Genomic DNA, 15,547 nt, shown 5'->3' with positions numbered 1-15,547 from the left:
TGGGAATGTGAGCTCAGAGGGTGTTTGTGCTTTCATCTCAGGAGGAGGAGAACAGGACAGGCTGGGTACAGGTGAACGTCTTCTTGGGAGAGAAGGATGAGCATTGAAGTGAAGCTCAGTTTGGGATTCTCAGGGTGGTGGTTGCCAGCCGCATGTAGCATCCAGAATCCCAGATTTTGCCCCAGGAACTGAACTCCCTGAGGCCCCGTGTGTGGGCAGGTGGGGCTGCTTTGAGAGAAGCTGGTGCCTGGGAAAATCCCTGAGGGCCCAGCGATCTATGGACAGAGGGAAGGCTGCCCATGCTCCTTCCAGCCCAGGGGGCGGAGGGGCAGGAAGGAAGAGCTGGGGGGGTGGGGGGCGCGAAGCCGGAGCCGGGGCCCTGAGCTCCCCGAGCAGGGAGGGAGTCCCCGCCCAGCACATGTGGCAGCCCTCAGCTCCCTGCCCTCATTCTGTCAGATGCAGGCATCGCACGTCTGCTTGAGGAGTGTGGCTTCGGGGCCAGGCCGGCGCTTTCAGGCGGGCACTGCTGGGGCCTCGCCGTGTGTGTCGCTGCTCAATGAGGCCGTCCCTTCTTGCCGTTTGTCCCCTTGAGGATTGATGTGCAGGGATTTGCCCATCTTCTGGGACTGAGGCCTGGGTCTCTGCAGCAAGACTCACCATGTTGTACAAAAGCAAAGAGGATGGTGCTGTCACCCACCCCACCCACGCTGGGCGAGGTCTGAATGGTGAGGAGAGGATGGTTCAGTGAGAGACAGGTGCTGCCTTGGTGGTGAACTGCTGCGTAACAAACACCCCCAAAATTAGCAGCTCAGAACAGCAACCATTGTCTCACCTCGCGTGCTGTGTGGGTCAGGCACGTGGCATGTCTCAGCTGGGTGACTCTTTACCGCGTCATGAGGCTCTGGTGGAACATGGCAGGCAGAGGCTGGGCTGGGAGGCCCGGGGTGGCCTCACTCACAGGCGTGTTGTTCAGCCGCAGTGGCCTCAGCTGGGGTCGTCCGTCGGCCGGAGCTCCCGTGGCTGGCCCGTCCGCAGGGCCACCCTGGGGCCGTTGATTTCTCACGTGGCGGCTCACAGTGTTTCAAGGGAGGAGGTGGAGGCTGCGGTCCCGTGAGGGCTGAGCCCGGACCCTGGTGCAGGGTCACCTCCACGTGGTTCTGGGGGTCAACGCATTCACAGCGTCACGTGGGGGGGACTCTGATGCCACTTCTCCATGGGAGGCCTGTCAAGGGACTTACGGCCAAGTCGGAACTGCCCCAAACAAGGAAGCAAAGAGTTAGCATTCAGTGTGTAAAGGATATGCCAAAGGCTATATAATCACGGAGAGAAGGGGCCTTGATTCTGCGTGGGGCGGGGGGGTGCAGGGGGAGGTGCAGAGAAGCTGGGGGAGGGGAGAGGCAGGGAAGATGACCTGGGGGGGTAACATTTGAGTCTTTGGGCCGGGTCTTGAAGACAACTGGTACGTGTCGAGCAGGATAAGGTGGGACAGTGGGAGGGAGGGCTGAGGGTGGGGGGAATAACACGGGCAAGGACACAAAGGGCTTGGGAGGCCGGGGGTGGGGGTGCCTGGAGGCGGGCAGTCGCTGAGCCCCGAGAAGCGGGCCGAGAGAGACCGTGTTTTCCAGTAAGAGATTAGTGTGATCCGATTCGCGTTGTGGAAGGACATCGGGGTGGAGGATGATGTGGGGGAGGGGGTGGGGAATGGGTGAAGGTGGTGAAAACTTCTGGTTGTAAGTCATGAGATGTAACGCACAGCGTGAGGACTGGAGTTGACACTGGATTGTATTTTCGGAAGTTGCTAAGAGAGTAGATCTTCAAAGTTCTCATCACAAGCAAAACGTTTTGTAACTGTGTGACGTGGCGGATGTTAACTTATCGTGGGGATCATTTCACAGGACGTATGTGTGTTAAATCATGTCGTACACCTGAGACTAATTCAGGGTATATGTCAATTATATCTCAGTCAAACTGGAAAGAAGAATAAAAACATTCTTCCGCATGGCCATAAAGAGGAAGATGAGTGCTAATCCCCTAATATCATTCTGTGTTATTTTATATCCAGTTCATATTAACTTCCCTGGTTAGCCGTCAGGTGTGCTGTCCGTGCGTCTGACGTGGGATCCAGTGAGGATCTTGTATTGCACTTGGTTCTCTCTCTTTAGTCTTTTCTGGTGTAGAATGTCCCTCCTCCATCCGGTCTTTCCCTTCGATATTGACTTTTGGAAGAGATCGGACTGGTTGTCTTATCGAATGTCTGGAGACTGGTTTGCTGAAGTCTTTTCTCGTGGGGTCATTGCATTTGGTCTCGTATTAGCTGTTTTTCCTGTCATGTGGAAATTAGGTGCAGGGGTCTGACTGGATTCAGGCTAAACGTTTCGGGTGGGAACCCTTGCTCTTATGAGCTTCATGTTGCATCCCAGCAGGAGGCACACGGGGTCAGGTTGCCCCTGTGCTGGTGACGTCATGACTTGATGGTGGGAAAATGGCTGGACGCCTCTGTTTCTCTGTGGTGTCTGAGAAAGGGCTGGGCTTCCGCTAATGAGTAGTAGCCAGCTCTCGTTATCAGTGGTTGTGATGTCCTATAACGTCCCTGTGAGCATTGAATCAGGGGTTTCTGAGACACTGCTTTTAGAGGAAACACAGGGTGAGTTTCCTGCGAGGCCCTGGTGACATTTTCATCACCTGATCAGTACAGAACCTTCTTTTATGGGTGTTTCTATTAAAGACATCTCATTGAATGTGTGTGTGTGTGTGTGTGTATTTTTTGATTCATTGACGTTGAACTCAGGGTCGACACCACTATGCCTATTCCTGAACGAAGCTTACGTGACGTCTGCACTTTCTCCATAAGGCACGTCACAGGCACCTTGAGCTTAGGAACACTGGCCAGACCTCGAGCGCTGTGCTTGGGGTTGTTGTAAACAGTGAAGTCAGCAACACGAAGAGGGCAGTTACAGAAAGCACGGCACTGTATCTCCTGAGACAAGGAGGACAAGCAGGTCACCTTGCGCACCCTCCGGGAATGGGCAGATGTTCACAGGTCTGCGTGTGTCCGCGAACGGTCGCCTGAGAGCCACGAGCGCTGATGTTGGGGTTACAAATGCATCGAGTGAGGAGGTGAATTCAAAATGTGGAATCTGCAGATGAAGAGGGTGCACGCTCTGTGTTGGGTTAAAGCCATTTGGACTCGCTGTGCGCCCTTGGGCTGGTCACGCACCTCTCTGGGCTTCCTCTCCTTTACCTGTCCCACAACGGGGTGACCCTGGAGCCTTTCCCCAGCATTGGAGGCCCAGGCACTGAGCGGGGGAGTGTCTCGTGGCCTGGCTCTCCGTGGTCGGACAGACCCCACCACGGTCCTCTCCGCACAGGTTCGTGGATTTCCACGCGGCCGCCTCCACCTGCTCGCCCTCCCGGGCCGCCCTGCTCACCGGCCGCCTCGGCCTCCGCACTGGAGTCACCCACAACTTCGCGGTCACCTCCGTGGGGGGCCTTCCACTCAACGAGACCACCTTGGCCGAAGTGCTGCAGCGGGCCGGCTACGTCACCGGGATGATCGGTAACGGCCCCCCCCGCCGGGCCCCCCGGCCCCCCGCGTTTACCGTGGAGGCTGCGGTGCGTCTGCAGAGCCTCTGTGCGCTCCCCCCTCTCCTGCTCGCGTCTGCTTTTCCGTTTATTGCTTGCTGTGGAAGTTAGGCGTGCTTTCAGCTCCCAGTAACTGAAAAGACCTAACAGTGGACAAAACCAGGTGTGGGACTGGTTTCCCTGGTCCCTGCCACAGGGGCCAAGACAACCCAGCGTCCCGACGGCATCCTTGGGCTGTCTGTGCTTACGATTCTAACTCTCCAGGAGCTGGGTCCGGTGGGATTCCCGTCTCCCTCCATCGCGGGACGTGGCGGCGAGGGTCCCTGTGGGGATGTCCTCGGGGCCTGGGGCTCCTTGTTAACCTGCAGGGAGCTGGCGTTTCCAGCGTGTCGCCCGGCTCCCCCTCTGGGTCAAGGAGCCTGACGTACGTTTCAGAAGATCAGACTGGGGTGTGATTGCCCCAGGAGCACGCGCCTCAGTCCGTAGCAGGTGGGACCATTAGGGTCCCAACTTGCTCCCTTTTCACCCCCCACTCTCCATCCCCAGAGGTGTGAACGATTCCGAAGCTCTCACCACGGGCTGAACAGCCTCACGTGGCCGGTCCCTGCCTCCCCGTGAGACTCCCAGCTGCAGGGAGTGGGGGCAGGGGTTGTTCCTGGGCTCTCTGACCCGAACCCTTTAGGCAGCGTGGGGTGGGGGTGGGTTCTTCTCAAGCTGGCTTGGATCTCCCTTGCTTCTCCCTTTCCATGCCTTTAAATCCCAAGAAGGCAACTGATTACAGGTGGACTGTTCGCCACTCATGACACCTTTTGCGTTTCCGGGGCAGGATACTGGAGCACATCATCCCCTTGTTGAGATTGTGCATTTCCTAGAAGCACGCTTACGGGGAAAACGACAACCCTGCTGAAGGAATACCGAGGCCACTGACACCCTCACGGTGCTTCTCGTCTTGCTGCGTGTTGATGTGTTTCCCCACGTTGTACACGTACCACTCGGTCCTACGTTTCACCCCTTCCTGTTATTTTATGTTTCCTGGGGATACAGTTGTACACATTTATTATAATTTTAGAAATAATTTTAAAATGGTGCTAAACTTTTATATGTCCATGTCATGCTGAATCTAAGCATTCCACATAATACTTAATCCACTTCCCTCAACTTTTTATGATGTTCTTTTTTTTACCTACAGACCAGTTGCAAGAAGGGACTCCTGTATACATTAATATGTATAAAACAGGTGATTGATAAGAACAAAAATAGCAAAGTGTACTCTTTATTATTTTTTTAAATTTTTAGCTCATATGCAGCTTTTATTTAGGCATGATTTACATAAATAAAAGGCACAGAGTAATGTTACAGTATGGCCGTGTTTTTGTTTAAATGGACCGCTCTTTCCACACAAATCGGAACCAACTCAGACAAAGTAATCAGCTTATGGAAGTTAAAATTTCAACTTTATTACCACTGAGCCGAGGTCGCAGGACTTAACTCACACCTGTGGCTACGTGAACGCTCTGATGCAATGGGACAGATGTCCATCTGGTCACGTCTCTGCGGTAGGAAGGGGGTCATGGCCTTGTCAGTCTCATGGCATAAAGGGACAGAGCAGGTAATATGCTCTCTGCTGAAAGCCAGTTAACTGTACACTTTAAATACATGCAGTTTATTGTATATCAATTATAACTCAAGAAAACTCTTTTTAAAAAAAAAAAAAAAGAAGGGACTCCTAGACCCCCCTATAGCCTTCACCTTGATTCACCAGTTGTTCATTTTGGCTGCATGCATTTGTCCTGAAAAAGATGGTTTGGAAGTATCGTACTGAGGCCACGTGAGGTAGTTTACTGAGTCAGACTCCTGTGGTTGCCTGTTTATTTCCGTCCTCGGTGGTGTTTCACGCTGCCCCCATTTTGGTCTTTGCACCGCATTTTTCCTTTGTGCCCATGCCTCGTGGGTGATTTCCCCGGGAGTTTCACCCAGAGCAGAGCAGGCAGGCCGGAGAGCGCCAGCTTTTCCTCGTGCCCCAGTGACCGCGTCTGCAGCGCGGGGCCCAGCCCGCGGCCCCGTCTCCTGCGTGCAGCGGGGAGGCGGCCCCTCGCTCAGCCTCTGCAGACTGCTGACGCTGGCCAGGGAGGAAGAGGATGAAACCAGGCGGCCGCGGCATCTCTGGGACTTTCTGGGCCGTGCACCTGCTCCGCAGGTCCTTCGCAGGGCCCCAGGCAGGAGGGCTGAGCAGAGGATGTGGTGGGTCCCGGGCGGGGGGAGGGGGTGCGGTGGGCACGGCACCCTCTGTGAGGGGCAGAAGCGCAGCCTGCTCACTTCGCGGGGCTCCTGGTAACCGCTGAGCATCTCCCTTCCCTGCGCGCTTTCCTGCCTGGGTCCTGAGTCATCCTTGCGGGCTTTCTGTCTCCCTGGGGACTCCCTCTCGGTCCCAGAGAGGGAGCGAGGCTTGGCTTTCACCCAGCACGTGCAGCCTCTTTGCCTGTCCTCAGGAAAGGGCAAAGCGGACGGGGACCTGCGTGTGTGGTCAGCTCCGCCGCGGGGCTGGGGGCCCCCGCCCCACGGGGTTCCTCTGAGAGTCTCTCTCTCTTGTTTTCCTACAGGCAAGTGGCATCTTGGGCACCATGGTTCTCATCACCCCAGCTTCCGTGGTAAGGATCCTTTGGGGTAGTGGTTACCTGGGAAACAGAACGTAAAGGTCTCTGTGCAAAAGGACTCCGTGAATGTTTAAGCCGTCCAGCCCCGGGGGGGCACCTCTCCTGGGTTTGAGGTGCCCAGGGCTGCCGCTACTCTCACACCCTCTCGCCTGGCACCTTTCCCGGCCCCCCTCTGTGGTGCCCGCCGACCCTTCGGGCTCCCCCATCGTGAAGCCATCCGCGTTCTCCTTGATCCCGTCTCTCACGTGTCTGGGAACGCTTGGCCCCCGTGAGGTCCCACGTGGTAAGAGGTAACGATTGCTTGATGGGTTTAGTGAAGCAGGGACACGGCGGGGAGTAGGGAACATCTGTGGGAAATTTCCCACTAAAGCTTGTGCTGGAGAAGCGACGGGATGAGGGAAGGTCTCAGATAAAAGTCAACACAGGGTTTTCAGATCTCCCTTTGACCATCACATCCTTCCCCTGCTCCACGCCATCCTCCTGAGCGCAGTCCTGCCAGCCCCGAGGCCTCCAGCCGAAATGCCAGCTCTTTCGAGAAGCATTTTGAGATGCCTGTCTCAACCTCACCCCACGCCCAGCATCCAGGGCGAACTTCTTCCTCTGGTCTCTCTTGTTGGCTTGTTGGAAATCCATCTCGTAGCGCTAAATCTCTCTTTCTTTTCTCCGCCTCAGGTGGGAGGGTCCTTGAGGGCAGAATGTATTCTTTTATCCCTCAGTGTCATGCAGGTAGTAGATTTTCACCGAGTATTTCCTGACGGGTCCAGCAGCGCGCTGGGCACGGTAGGTGTCCAAGAATTCTCCCCGCTTCCGTCCACGCTGCGTTAACACTCACCACAAGGTGTTTGGCACATCTAGTCTTGCAGCCAGAACCCAGCCACGTGTTTTCTTTGCCTGCTGCAAAGGGATATGGATCAAATCCTCTTTTAATTACGTCCTCCATCACACGGCAGAATTAAATCATGGAAAATGAAATCTCCGTCCTGGGTATAAGAATGCAGGCTCATAGCCTGACCCGTTGCGTCTCTTGCAGGATTTGATTACTACTTTGGAATCCCGTACAGCCATGACATGGGCTGCACTGACACCCCCGGCTACAACCACCCCCCTTGCCCGGCATGTCCTCGGGGCGACAGACCATCAAGGTAAGCCGAACCGAGGCGGCGGCCCTGGGCTCCAGAGCCAGGTGAAGTCCTGGGGTGTGGTCCGTGGGGAGGAGATGAAAGGCCGACGGGGAACAGTTAGAGCAGCAGAACAGATCGAGTACCTTTAGTGCAAAATAATGCATTCTTTGCATGCAGTGCAAGAACGCTTTTTTGTGAAGATGAGTGAACTTTTTTTATTGGCATTTTCCGGGTTCCTTGGACTGTTTAGCTCCGCTGGGGAGAGCCTGGTGAGACGCGGGTCTCAGGCAGGTGGCCTCCCTCCTCTTTCGCCTGCTGGCTTTGCTCCTGTACCACTCACCTGGCCCAGACAGTGGACACAAGGAGGCAGGTAGAGAGAGAAAAGGTCCACAGGGCTCCCTACAAGCCCCGCCCCCACCCCGAAGTAAGCCAGCGTTCCCACGGCGTCGGAATGTCCTGCAGGCACGCCACAGGATGTTTTAAAAACGTATTCAGTGAAATGGGAAAACGCTCACAATAGAACAGTAAGTGAAAAAAGCAGGAAGCAAATCATCCGTGCTGTGATCTGAGCCACCCCCGTATCGACACCTCTAATAGCTGTGAAGGAAATACGCCGAGATGGTAACCATGGCTCGTTCACGCGGGTTGTGGCGTTAAGGAGTTTTCACGTTTTTCCTCTCTCGCCGCGTTTTCCAAGTGTTCTGTAATGAGCGTGTCATACGTTTATTCTCAGAAGAAGGTAGTAAACCGTATTCAGGTAATAAAGCAGCACAAACCAGGCGCTCTGCCTGCCGAGACGGTGCCCTGGGATTGCTCATAAGGCGGCAGGTGTCTGAGCCGCGCGGGGCAAGCGCGTCTCGGTGGCTCATCGATAATGCAGTAGTTAGTGCACTAGTGGCCGTCGTTGAGAAATCGTTGCTTCTACGCACCCTGCCCGCTTAGCTGCGACCCTCAGGACCAGTGCGTGAGGCCGGTGTTTCTCCTGGTTGTCCAGGGAGGGAGGCTTACCTGCGGGCCCAGCTCACGGTGGCGTCGTGAGAGGCAGGGATGGAGAGTCCCGTCTGGGTCTCTCTGAGGCCAGCACCCGCGTGCTCTCTCTCCTGACTGCTCAGAGGGTGGTCGCGGGACCAGCAGCGTGGACATCATCGGGACGCTGGCTTGTTAGCAATGCAGGGTTCAGGCCCCCCCCAGAGGTCTGCCTGTTCGCGAGATGCCCAGGTGACGCGAGAGCCTGTTGGCAGTGGGAGAAGTGACGCCGCCGTGTGAGGACCTGTCACTGCCCTCCTTGCCGCCGGGGCCCAGGGCTCCCACCTGTGGCACACCTGGCCAGCTCGTGAGATGACCAGGGACACCGCGTCACTTCTCCATCCCTGTTAAGTCGAATAGAAGAAAGGCGTTGGCGGAGGGAGGGGAGGGGGAGAAGGTAAGGGCTGCTGCAGCGGCAGGGACGTCACCCAAAGCTGGGAACTGGACACGCGTGCTGAGGTTGGCCTTGTGACGCCTGGGACGGCGCTCTTTTTCTCCTTTTAAAAACTCGTGGTCCTGGTGATGGTCTCCGCCAGTCTGACCTCGTCTCTTAGGCTTCCTGCACAGGTGTGTGCGCACATAGGTGTGTGATGGGGGCTTTCATTTCTTCCCAAGTCCTTCCCTGCAGCAGGAGGACAGCTTCTCTACCTGAGAGGCCCCCCACGACCGCCGTTTACTCTCCATCATTCTCGGCTTCTGTCCTGGTTCTCCGTGGCGCCCAGAACGGAGGGCATGCGTTTTCATTGCTTTCCTGTACGCTGAGCCGTGTGTACACGCTCCCTGTTCCTTATCCCGTAAGGGGCCCAGGCGGCCCCGCACTTCCCACAAGGAAAGTCAAGCCCTGAGAGCTAGGTGACCCCCCCACCCCCAAGGTCACGGCCAGGGTCACAATTCGGCCGCTTTGCCAGCTGGGCCGTTCACGTGTCAGGTTCGTTTCCGTCTGTGAGACCAAGGGCTGAGTTTGTTTTTTTTCCAGGAGGTAGCATTGGTTTGACCCCCACTTTGTCCAGTTGCTCACGTTGCTCCAAGTTCTCCACACGTGGTTTGAAATTCTAAAGTTGTTCCCAGCCATCTGTCCCGTTGTCAGACGTCGTGTCACGTGAAGTCCTGATTGCTGACTTCGGAAAATACCAAGTGTTGCGCCCCACGGGTGGAAGTCATGATTTAGGGCGTCGGTGGAAAAAACTAGGGCTACTGATTGGCTCTGGGACTCTGCTTGAATAATGTAGTTCATTTAGACCTCAGTTTCCGTCCCAGCAAAATGGGTATAATAATGTCCCTGGCTCAAACAAGTCGTTGGGAGCCTCACAGAGCGTCCAGGCTTGTCCAAGGAGCATATAGATCTTTTCAAAGGGAACGGAAGGAGGTATTATATGGGTTTTACACTTGGAGGAAATGGCAGACTGGAAACATCTTTCAGGGCCAGGCTGGTAAGTGTTTTGTATTTACGAGCTTCTCTGCATTGAAGCGTTCTGTTCGACTCCACGGCTGCTGAGGTCGTGGGAATAAATACTCTACCATCTGTGGCTTCCACACAGGAACCTGGAGAAGGACTGTTACTCGGACGTGGCCCTTCCTCTCTACGAGAATCTCGACATCGTGGAGCAGCCCGTGAACTTGAGCGGCCTCGCACAGAAGTATGCGGAGAAGGCTGCCCAGTTTATCCAGCGGGCGAGGTGAGGAGCCCCTGGCCCCTCCCCGGTGCCAGCCCCGCCCCCACCCCCTGCCCCAGCTCACCCCGTGGCAGAGTTCCATTGGCCGACGAAGACGTGCATGCGTGTCTCCGGGAAACACAGCTGGAAAGCAGCCGGCCCTGGGGGCTCCAGGCCTGGGGTACGAGTGCCTCGGGTACGTTCCCAGGGTCCCTGCTCGGGTCACACTCTGCTGTCGCTGTCAGGTGGCCTCTGCTGCCAGCGTAGCTCCTCCTGGAGGGCAGGGTCCACCCACTGCCTTCGGGACACTCAAGGCGTTTGTGGAGTTCGTTAGCTGGCAGGGAATGTTGGTCTCTTATTGCCGCCGTCACAAACCTACCACCCACTTGTGGGCGAAAACAATAGCATTTTGTTCTCCTACAGACCTGGAGGCTGAAGGTCTGAACTGCACCTCTCGGAGCCAGAATCAGAGTACCAGCAGGGCCGTTCCCTTCTCGAGGCTGCAGGCAGAGTCGTTTCTGGTCTCTTCCGGCTTCTGGTGGCTGCCGGCTGCCAGCATTCCTTGGCTCTGGCTGCATCGTACTTTCTTTCTTTTCTTTTTTCTTTTTTTGGCCGCGTGACAGGGCTTGCGGGATCTTAGTTCCCCAAACAGGGATCAAACCCAGACCCTGGGCAGTGGGAGCTCAGGGTCCTAACCACTGGACCACCAGGGACGTCCTTGGCCGCGTCGTTCGAATCTCGACCTCTACTAGGGTTCTCTGGCCTTCTCCTCTTCTGTAGTCAAGTCTCCCTCTGCCTCCCTCTCATAAGGACATTTGTGATTACATTTAGGGTCTGCTAGGTTAGTCCAAGATAATCCCCCTCTCCCAAGATCCTTAACTTAATCACATCTGCAAAGTGCCCTTTGCCATATAAGGTAACACACCAAGATTCCAGGGATTAGACCCTGAGTGTCCATGGGGGCCAGTATTCAGTATAACACACAGAGGTCCAGCATCTCAGGGCCCAGGTAACCTAAAGTGGGGAGCGGGCTGACTGTGAGGCAGTGGGGAGTGGTGCGGCCTGCGGTGAACTTGGAAGCACGTGTCGCGTCGAAGGCTGCCTGCCGCTGCTTTGTGGCAACGGAAGCCGGGCTTGGGGGCCTTTCCGTTGCTCAAGAAAGACAGGCTACCTGGCCCTTGGGACAGCTCCTGACCTCTAACTGTTAGCAACCACTAATTAAAAATAACAAAAAGAGAACCCCCAGAACCAGACCACAGCAGGTCTGTAGAAGGCTGGCTGTGTGTGGGGGCTGCTGTCAGGTCAGCGGAGAGTAGACTGCGTGAGGCCACAGTCAGCTCCCGGAGAGTGCACACGGACCTTGGGGTGCACGTACTCAGGCCGCGGAGTGCAAGCCCAGACACACACGTGCACACACAGTCACCCCACCCGCCGCCTCTCTCGTGTGCACTGGTGCATCTTTCTTCCAAGATCGCCCACGCTTTTTCTTAGGCCACGCCATGCAGCGTGCGGGGAGCTTCGTTCCCGGACCGGGGGTGGAACCCATGGACAGCCCCTGGCTGGCGGGGACGGCCCACCCCTGCTTTTGCAGTGAAAGCACCGTGTGCTCAAGGGGCGGTGTGGGTGGCCGCCGGCTGGGGACTGATTAACGCCGGGAAGAGGACGTGGTGCTGTTCCAACCGGTTAATTAACCAGTTAAAAGACAGACAAATCAGCGAACAAACTCATCATGGGAAAAGAGGTGAAGAGTTTGCTAGTTTATTTAGTTATTAAGTGAAAAGTCACATGGATCCCGTTGGCTTCTAACTTGACAGCAGAGTCCTCAGGCATGCCGATTTCTTTAGGATTTGACTTGCCCATTCATCCGTGATTTTTGACGTGTCAGCAGAAAAGGCCCCAGATCTGTGCTCTGTTCTCCTCTGTGGCCCCCGACCCCGCCTGGACGTGTTTGTCAAAAGTACTGGGCGTCCCTGGAGTGTGGTTTCTTGCCCCTGCTCAGCAAGAGGCCCTTCTTTGAACCTTTTTCCTTGGATCTTCTCTAGAATTTAGACCCTCTAGCCTAGCCGTGATGCTGAAGGCTGGTTCTTTAAAAAAAATTTTTTTTTAATTGAAGTTGATTTCCAGGGTTGTGTTACTTTCTGCTGTACAGCAAAGTGACTCCATTACACACATAAACACATCTTTTTCATATTCTTTTCCATTATGGTTTACCACAGGATATTGAATATAGTTCCCTGTGCTCTACAGCAGGACCTTGTAACCCCAAACTTTCAGTCCATCCCCCCTCCTCCCCCCGCCCCCCGCCCCCAGCAACCACAAGTCTGTTCTCTAGGTCCCCGAGTCTGTTTCTGTTTCATCGTCGGTTCATTTGTGCTGTATCTGAGGTTCCGCAGACAGGTGGTATCATCTGTTATTTGTCTTTGTCCTGAAAGCTAATTCTTGATTCGGGTTTTTTTAAACAGCAGGCAAAGCTCCGAATTGACAAAAAAAAAAAAAAAAAAGGAGGGAGCTGATGGCCTGGGCTCCCAGGTCCCAGGTCATGGAGATGGTTGGTCCTCTGCGCGCTGCGGGGTCTGGGACGGTGCCCTGAACCCAAGTTGGGAATACAGGACTTGACGGCCTGAGCGTGTTGAGGGTGGGGCGGGGTGAGGAGTAGCTGAGGGCGCTTGAATTCGGAGTGATGTGGTCCACGTCCTGGGGAATTCCTCACTCCCGGAGAGGCACGGAGGACAGAGCGGCCCCAGCCTTCCTGGGCTGGAGCCTGGAAGTCAAGGGCTTGCGTTCCTCCTTCCCCCTGCCCGGCCCTTCGCCTGCATCGCTGCAGCCCCACCCCCAGTCCAAGCCTCCTGCCCTCCTCGTGGCCATCCTCACGCACCTCCCGCCTGACGCCCACCAGCGGCCACCCACGTCAGGGCTGAGGACCGTTCTCTCTTCTTTCCCCTGTTTGTCCCGATGAATGACAGGCGAGGACACGAACGACCGGGGCACCGCGGGGCAGTGGGACCAGCGTCCTCCTCCTGCAGCCTCTCCCTCTGCTGTTCTGTCTGCTTGCAGGGCAACCACGCCCTGTCCCCCCGGGAGCCCCCCGTCCTCCGGGCCACACGGTCTCAGAGGTCTGTCCCCTCTGCCCTCACCCCACACCCAGCTCGGGTCCCGGGTTCCACCCTTGCCCAGCAGCCTGGATCTCTCCTCCATCTCTCCTGCTGTTACGCGCGCGTCACGATGACCGGATTCACTTCTTAGTTGCGTCTCTCTCTCTCCTGTGTCCGATCGGATGTGGCGCTCCCAGAAGGTGGACGTCATGCGTCTGTGTTCGCAGGTCTCCCCGCGGTGCCGGGGCCTAGAGTTAGCGCTTCACAGATACTCATGCGGTGAGCGAGGAAATGAGAGAGGTACTTGATCTGGCCCCAGAGGTGTGCGGGTGCGGTGCTGGGAATACACACCTGGATCAGATGGTCTCAGCCTTGGAGCATCTCCCAGGCTCGTGGGGAAACAGATGATGTTCATAGCTGCCTTCCATGTGGGTTGCGTGATGAGTACCGACCAGGTGTGCAGGGGAGGGACCCAGGGGGCCAGGGAGCAGGAAGCCACTTCTGGGCCGGAGCCTGGGGGGTCGTGATGGCTTTGAGCTGGATCTCGATGGATTAATGGAGTGAGTGTTTGCAGGCGAGATACCAGGCAGGGTCGTTCTGGGGGAGGAGTGAGCAGCACAGGAGGAGGCGAGGTGGCCGGGGGAGCGAGCCTCGAGCGGGAAGGACGGCAGGGTGGGGAAGGCCGGGATGCGGATGCGGGGCTGCGGGCTTTGCACTGCCCGCAGGCTCATGGAGCCCCGTGGGCTTCTGAACAGGGAACTGCCAGGTCCCGTCTGGGTTCCGGAAGGTTCTCGGTAACACCGAGGCCCAGAGGTGAGATGTGGGGGGCTGCAGCGATGCGTTCCGGAGAGATCCCTGGACCGTCAGCCCCCAGGGGCGCTGCAGGGCGAGCCAAGGGGGCCGGGCAGCAGCGGGCAGGAGCCCCGCCTCCCGGCTCGAGGGCGGCCCCGCAGCCGCCTCCAGGCCTGGCTCTCCAGCCGGGAGCCCACGGGGGACATTTCCTGAGGGGGGTGCCCCTCACGTGTGTTTTCTCTCCCGGGTCAGGCGGTTTCTCCAGACCTGGCTCCCCGGGCCCTTAATCGTGGTGCATCTCCACGCCTGCCCCACCCTCCGCTCTGCTGGAATGTTCCCTCCGGCATCTTACTGCCTCTGCTGTCTTAACCCCTTTTGTTGGATCTGAGCGTGTGCTTCTAGCCTCCTGTGCTGGTGAATAAACACACACACACATCGATATTTAAATAAAAATGAAATCGTACTGCCTTATAATTGGCCTTTTCTTTTTTTTTAAGCACCAAGTCTCCTCCACTCTTTTTTTTTTTTTTTTTTTTGGCCACGCTGGGTGGCTTGTGGGATCTCAGTTCCCCAACCACGGATTTGTTGACTTAAAAAAATATATGCACAATGGGAGAGTTGCGAGTTAAGTTTTCTTTGGGGCAAAATGAGGACGGCAGCCCGGGAGGCCGCCTCTCAGAGAGCCCTGAGAAACCGCTCCCAGGAGGCGAGGGGAGGAGCCAGGGCCTATAGGGGTTTTGCAACAAAGGACAGGTAGTCAGGAATGTCAAGAGATTATGGTTAATTAAAGGAAACCAGACATCTCAAGTTAAGGAATTTAGCGCTGTCCTGTGTGTGGGAAGATGCAGGCTCTGGGCTCCCTGAAATCCGTCCTTTGATCTGCACCTCAGCTCTCTGGGGCCTGCATTTTCACATCCTGAGTGTCCTCAGGGCCCCCCACAGGGAGTGACGTGCAGTCTGATGGCAGGTGTTCTTTTCAGCAAGGCTGACAGTCCTTGATGACGGTGACATCCCTTGTTTATTGATACGGCAGGAAATATTCCATTTATAAATATTCCATTCATCAGACTGAACCCGGGCCACGGAAGTGAAAGCCCCGAACCTTAACCATCAGGCCGCCAGAGGACTCCCCCTCCTCCACGCTGTGTGTCCCATTCAGCACAGGCGCAAAGTGAAGGGGCGGCTGGGGGGATAGATGCCCCCCCCAGGGAGCTCGTTTGTGTGGTTTCTGCGAGATGCCGTCTTTCTGAGTTCCAGCGTGGCGTCAGGATGCAGGGAGAGAGGTGCCCCTCTGCCCGGGGGTACCGTGAGTCCTTCCTACTGCAGGCTCGTATTATTCACACTCATTAAGGAAAAGCTGCTGTTTATGAAATGCTTCCCACGGGCGGTTAATCATCAGAGGTTCCTGGGAGGCGTAGCCGTCCCCCTTGCGGAGACCACAGAGGTTAAGAGACGTGCCCGGGGTGACGCAGCCGGGAGCTGCAATTCCAGGGATTCGGAGGGACGCAGGTCCGCAGGGCCCGTCTTCCCTCATGTTCACAGCCCGGGGCGCCGACAGCGTTTTGAGAACGGAGGGAGTTTGGAGGAGGAGGATGCGGGCGGGGGAGGGTGGGTGATGGGACCCCGCC

The 15,547-nt window shown here is 56.4% G+C and overlaps 1 protein-coding gene across 42 annotated transcripts in view; it reads left to right on the top strand.

The window, feature by feature from the left end:
• The window catches only part of ARSG (arylsulfatase G), a 116,560-nt gene that overhangs the window by 64,709 nt on the left and 36,304 nt on the right, over positions 1-15,547 (top strand). For all 42 annotated transcript variants that reach the window (XM_057714824.1, XM_057714807.1, XM_057714826.1 and 39 more), the window contains 4 exons: positions 3,369-3,556; positions 6,183-6,230; positions 7,267-7,378; positions 9,922-10,059. In XM_057714824.1, coding sequence (XP_057570807.1) covers positions 3,369-3,556; positions 6,183-6,230; positions 7,267-7,378; positions 9,922-10,059 — 486 coding nt within the window. The remainder of the gene's footprint in view (positions 1-3,368; positions 3,557-6,182; positions 6,231-7,266; positions 7,379-9,921; positions 10,060-15,547) is intronic.

This window comes from Hippopotamus amphibius, chromosome 17 (assembly GCF_030028045.1).
Source record: "Hippopotamus amphibius kiboko isolate mHipAmp2 chromosome 17, mHipAmp2.hap2, whole genome shotgun sequence".
NCBI classification, from domain to species: domain Eukaryota; kingdom Metazoa; phylum Chordata; class Mammalia; order Artiodactyla; family Hippopotamidae; genus Hippopotamus; species Hippopotamus amphibius.
This window is presented reverse-complemented; position numbering and strand designations above follow the sequence as displayed.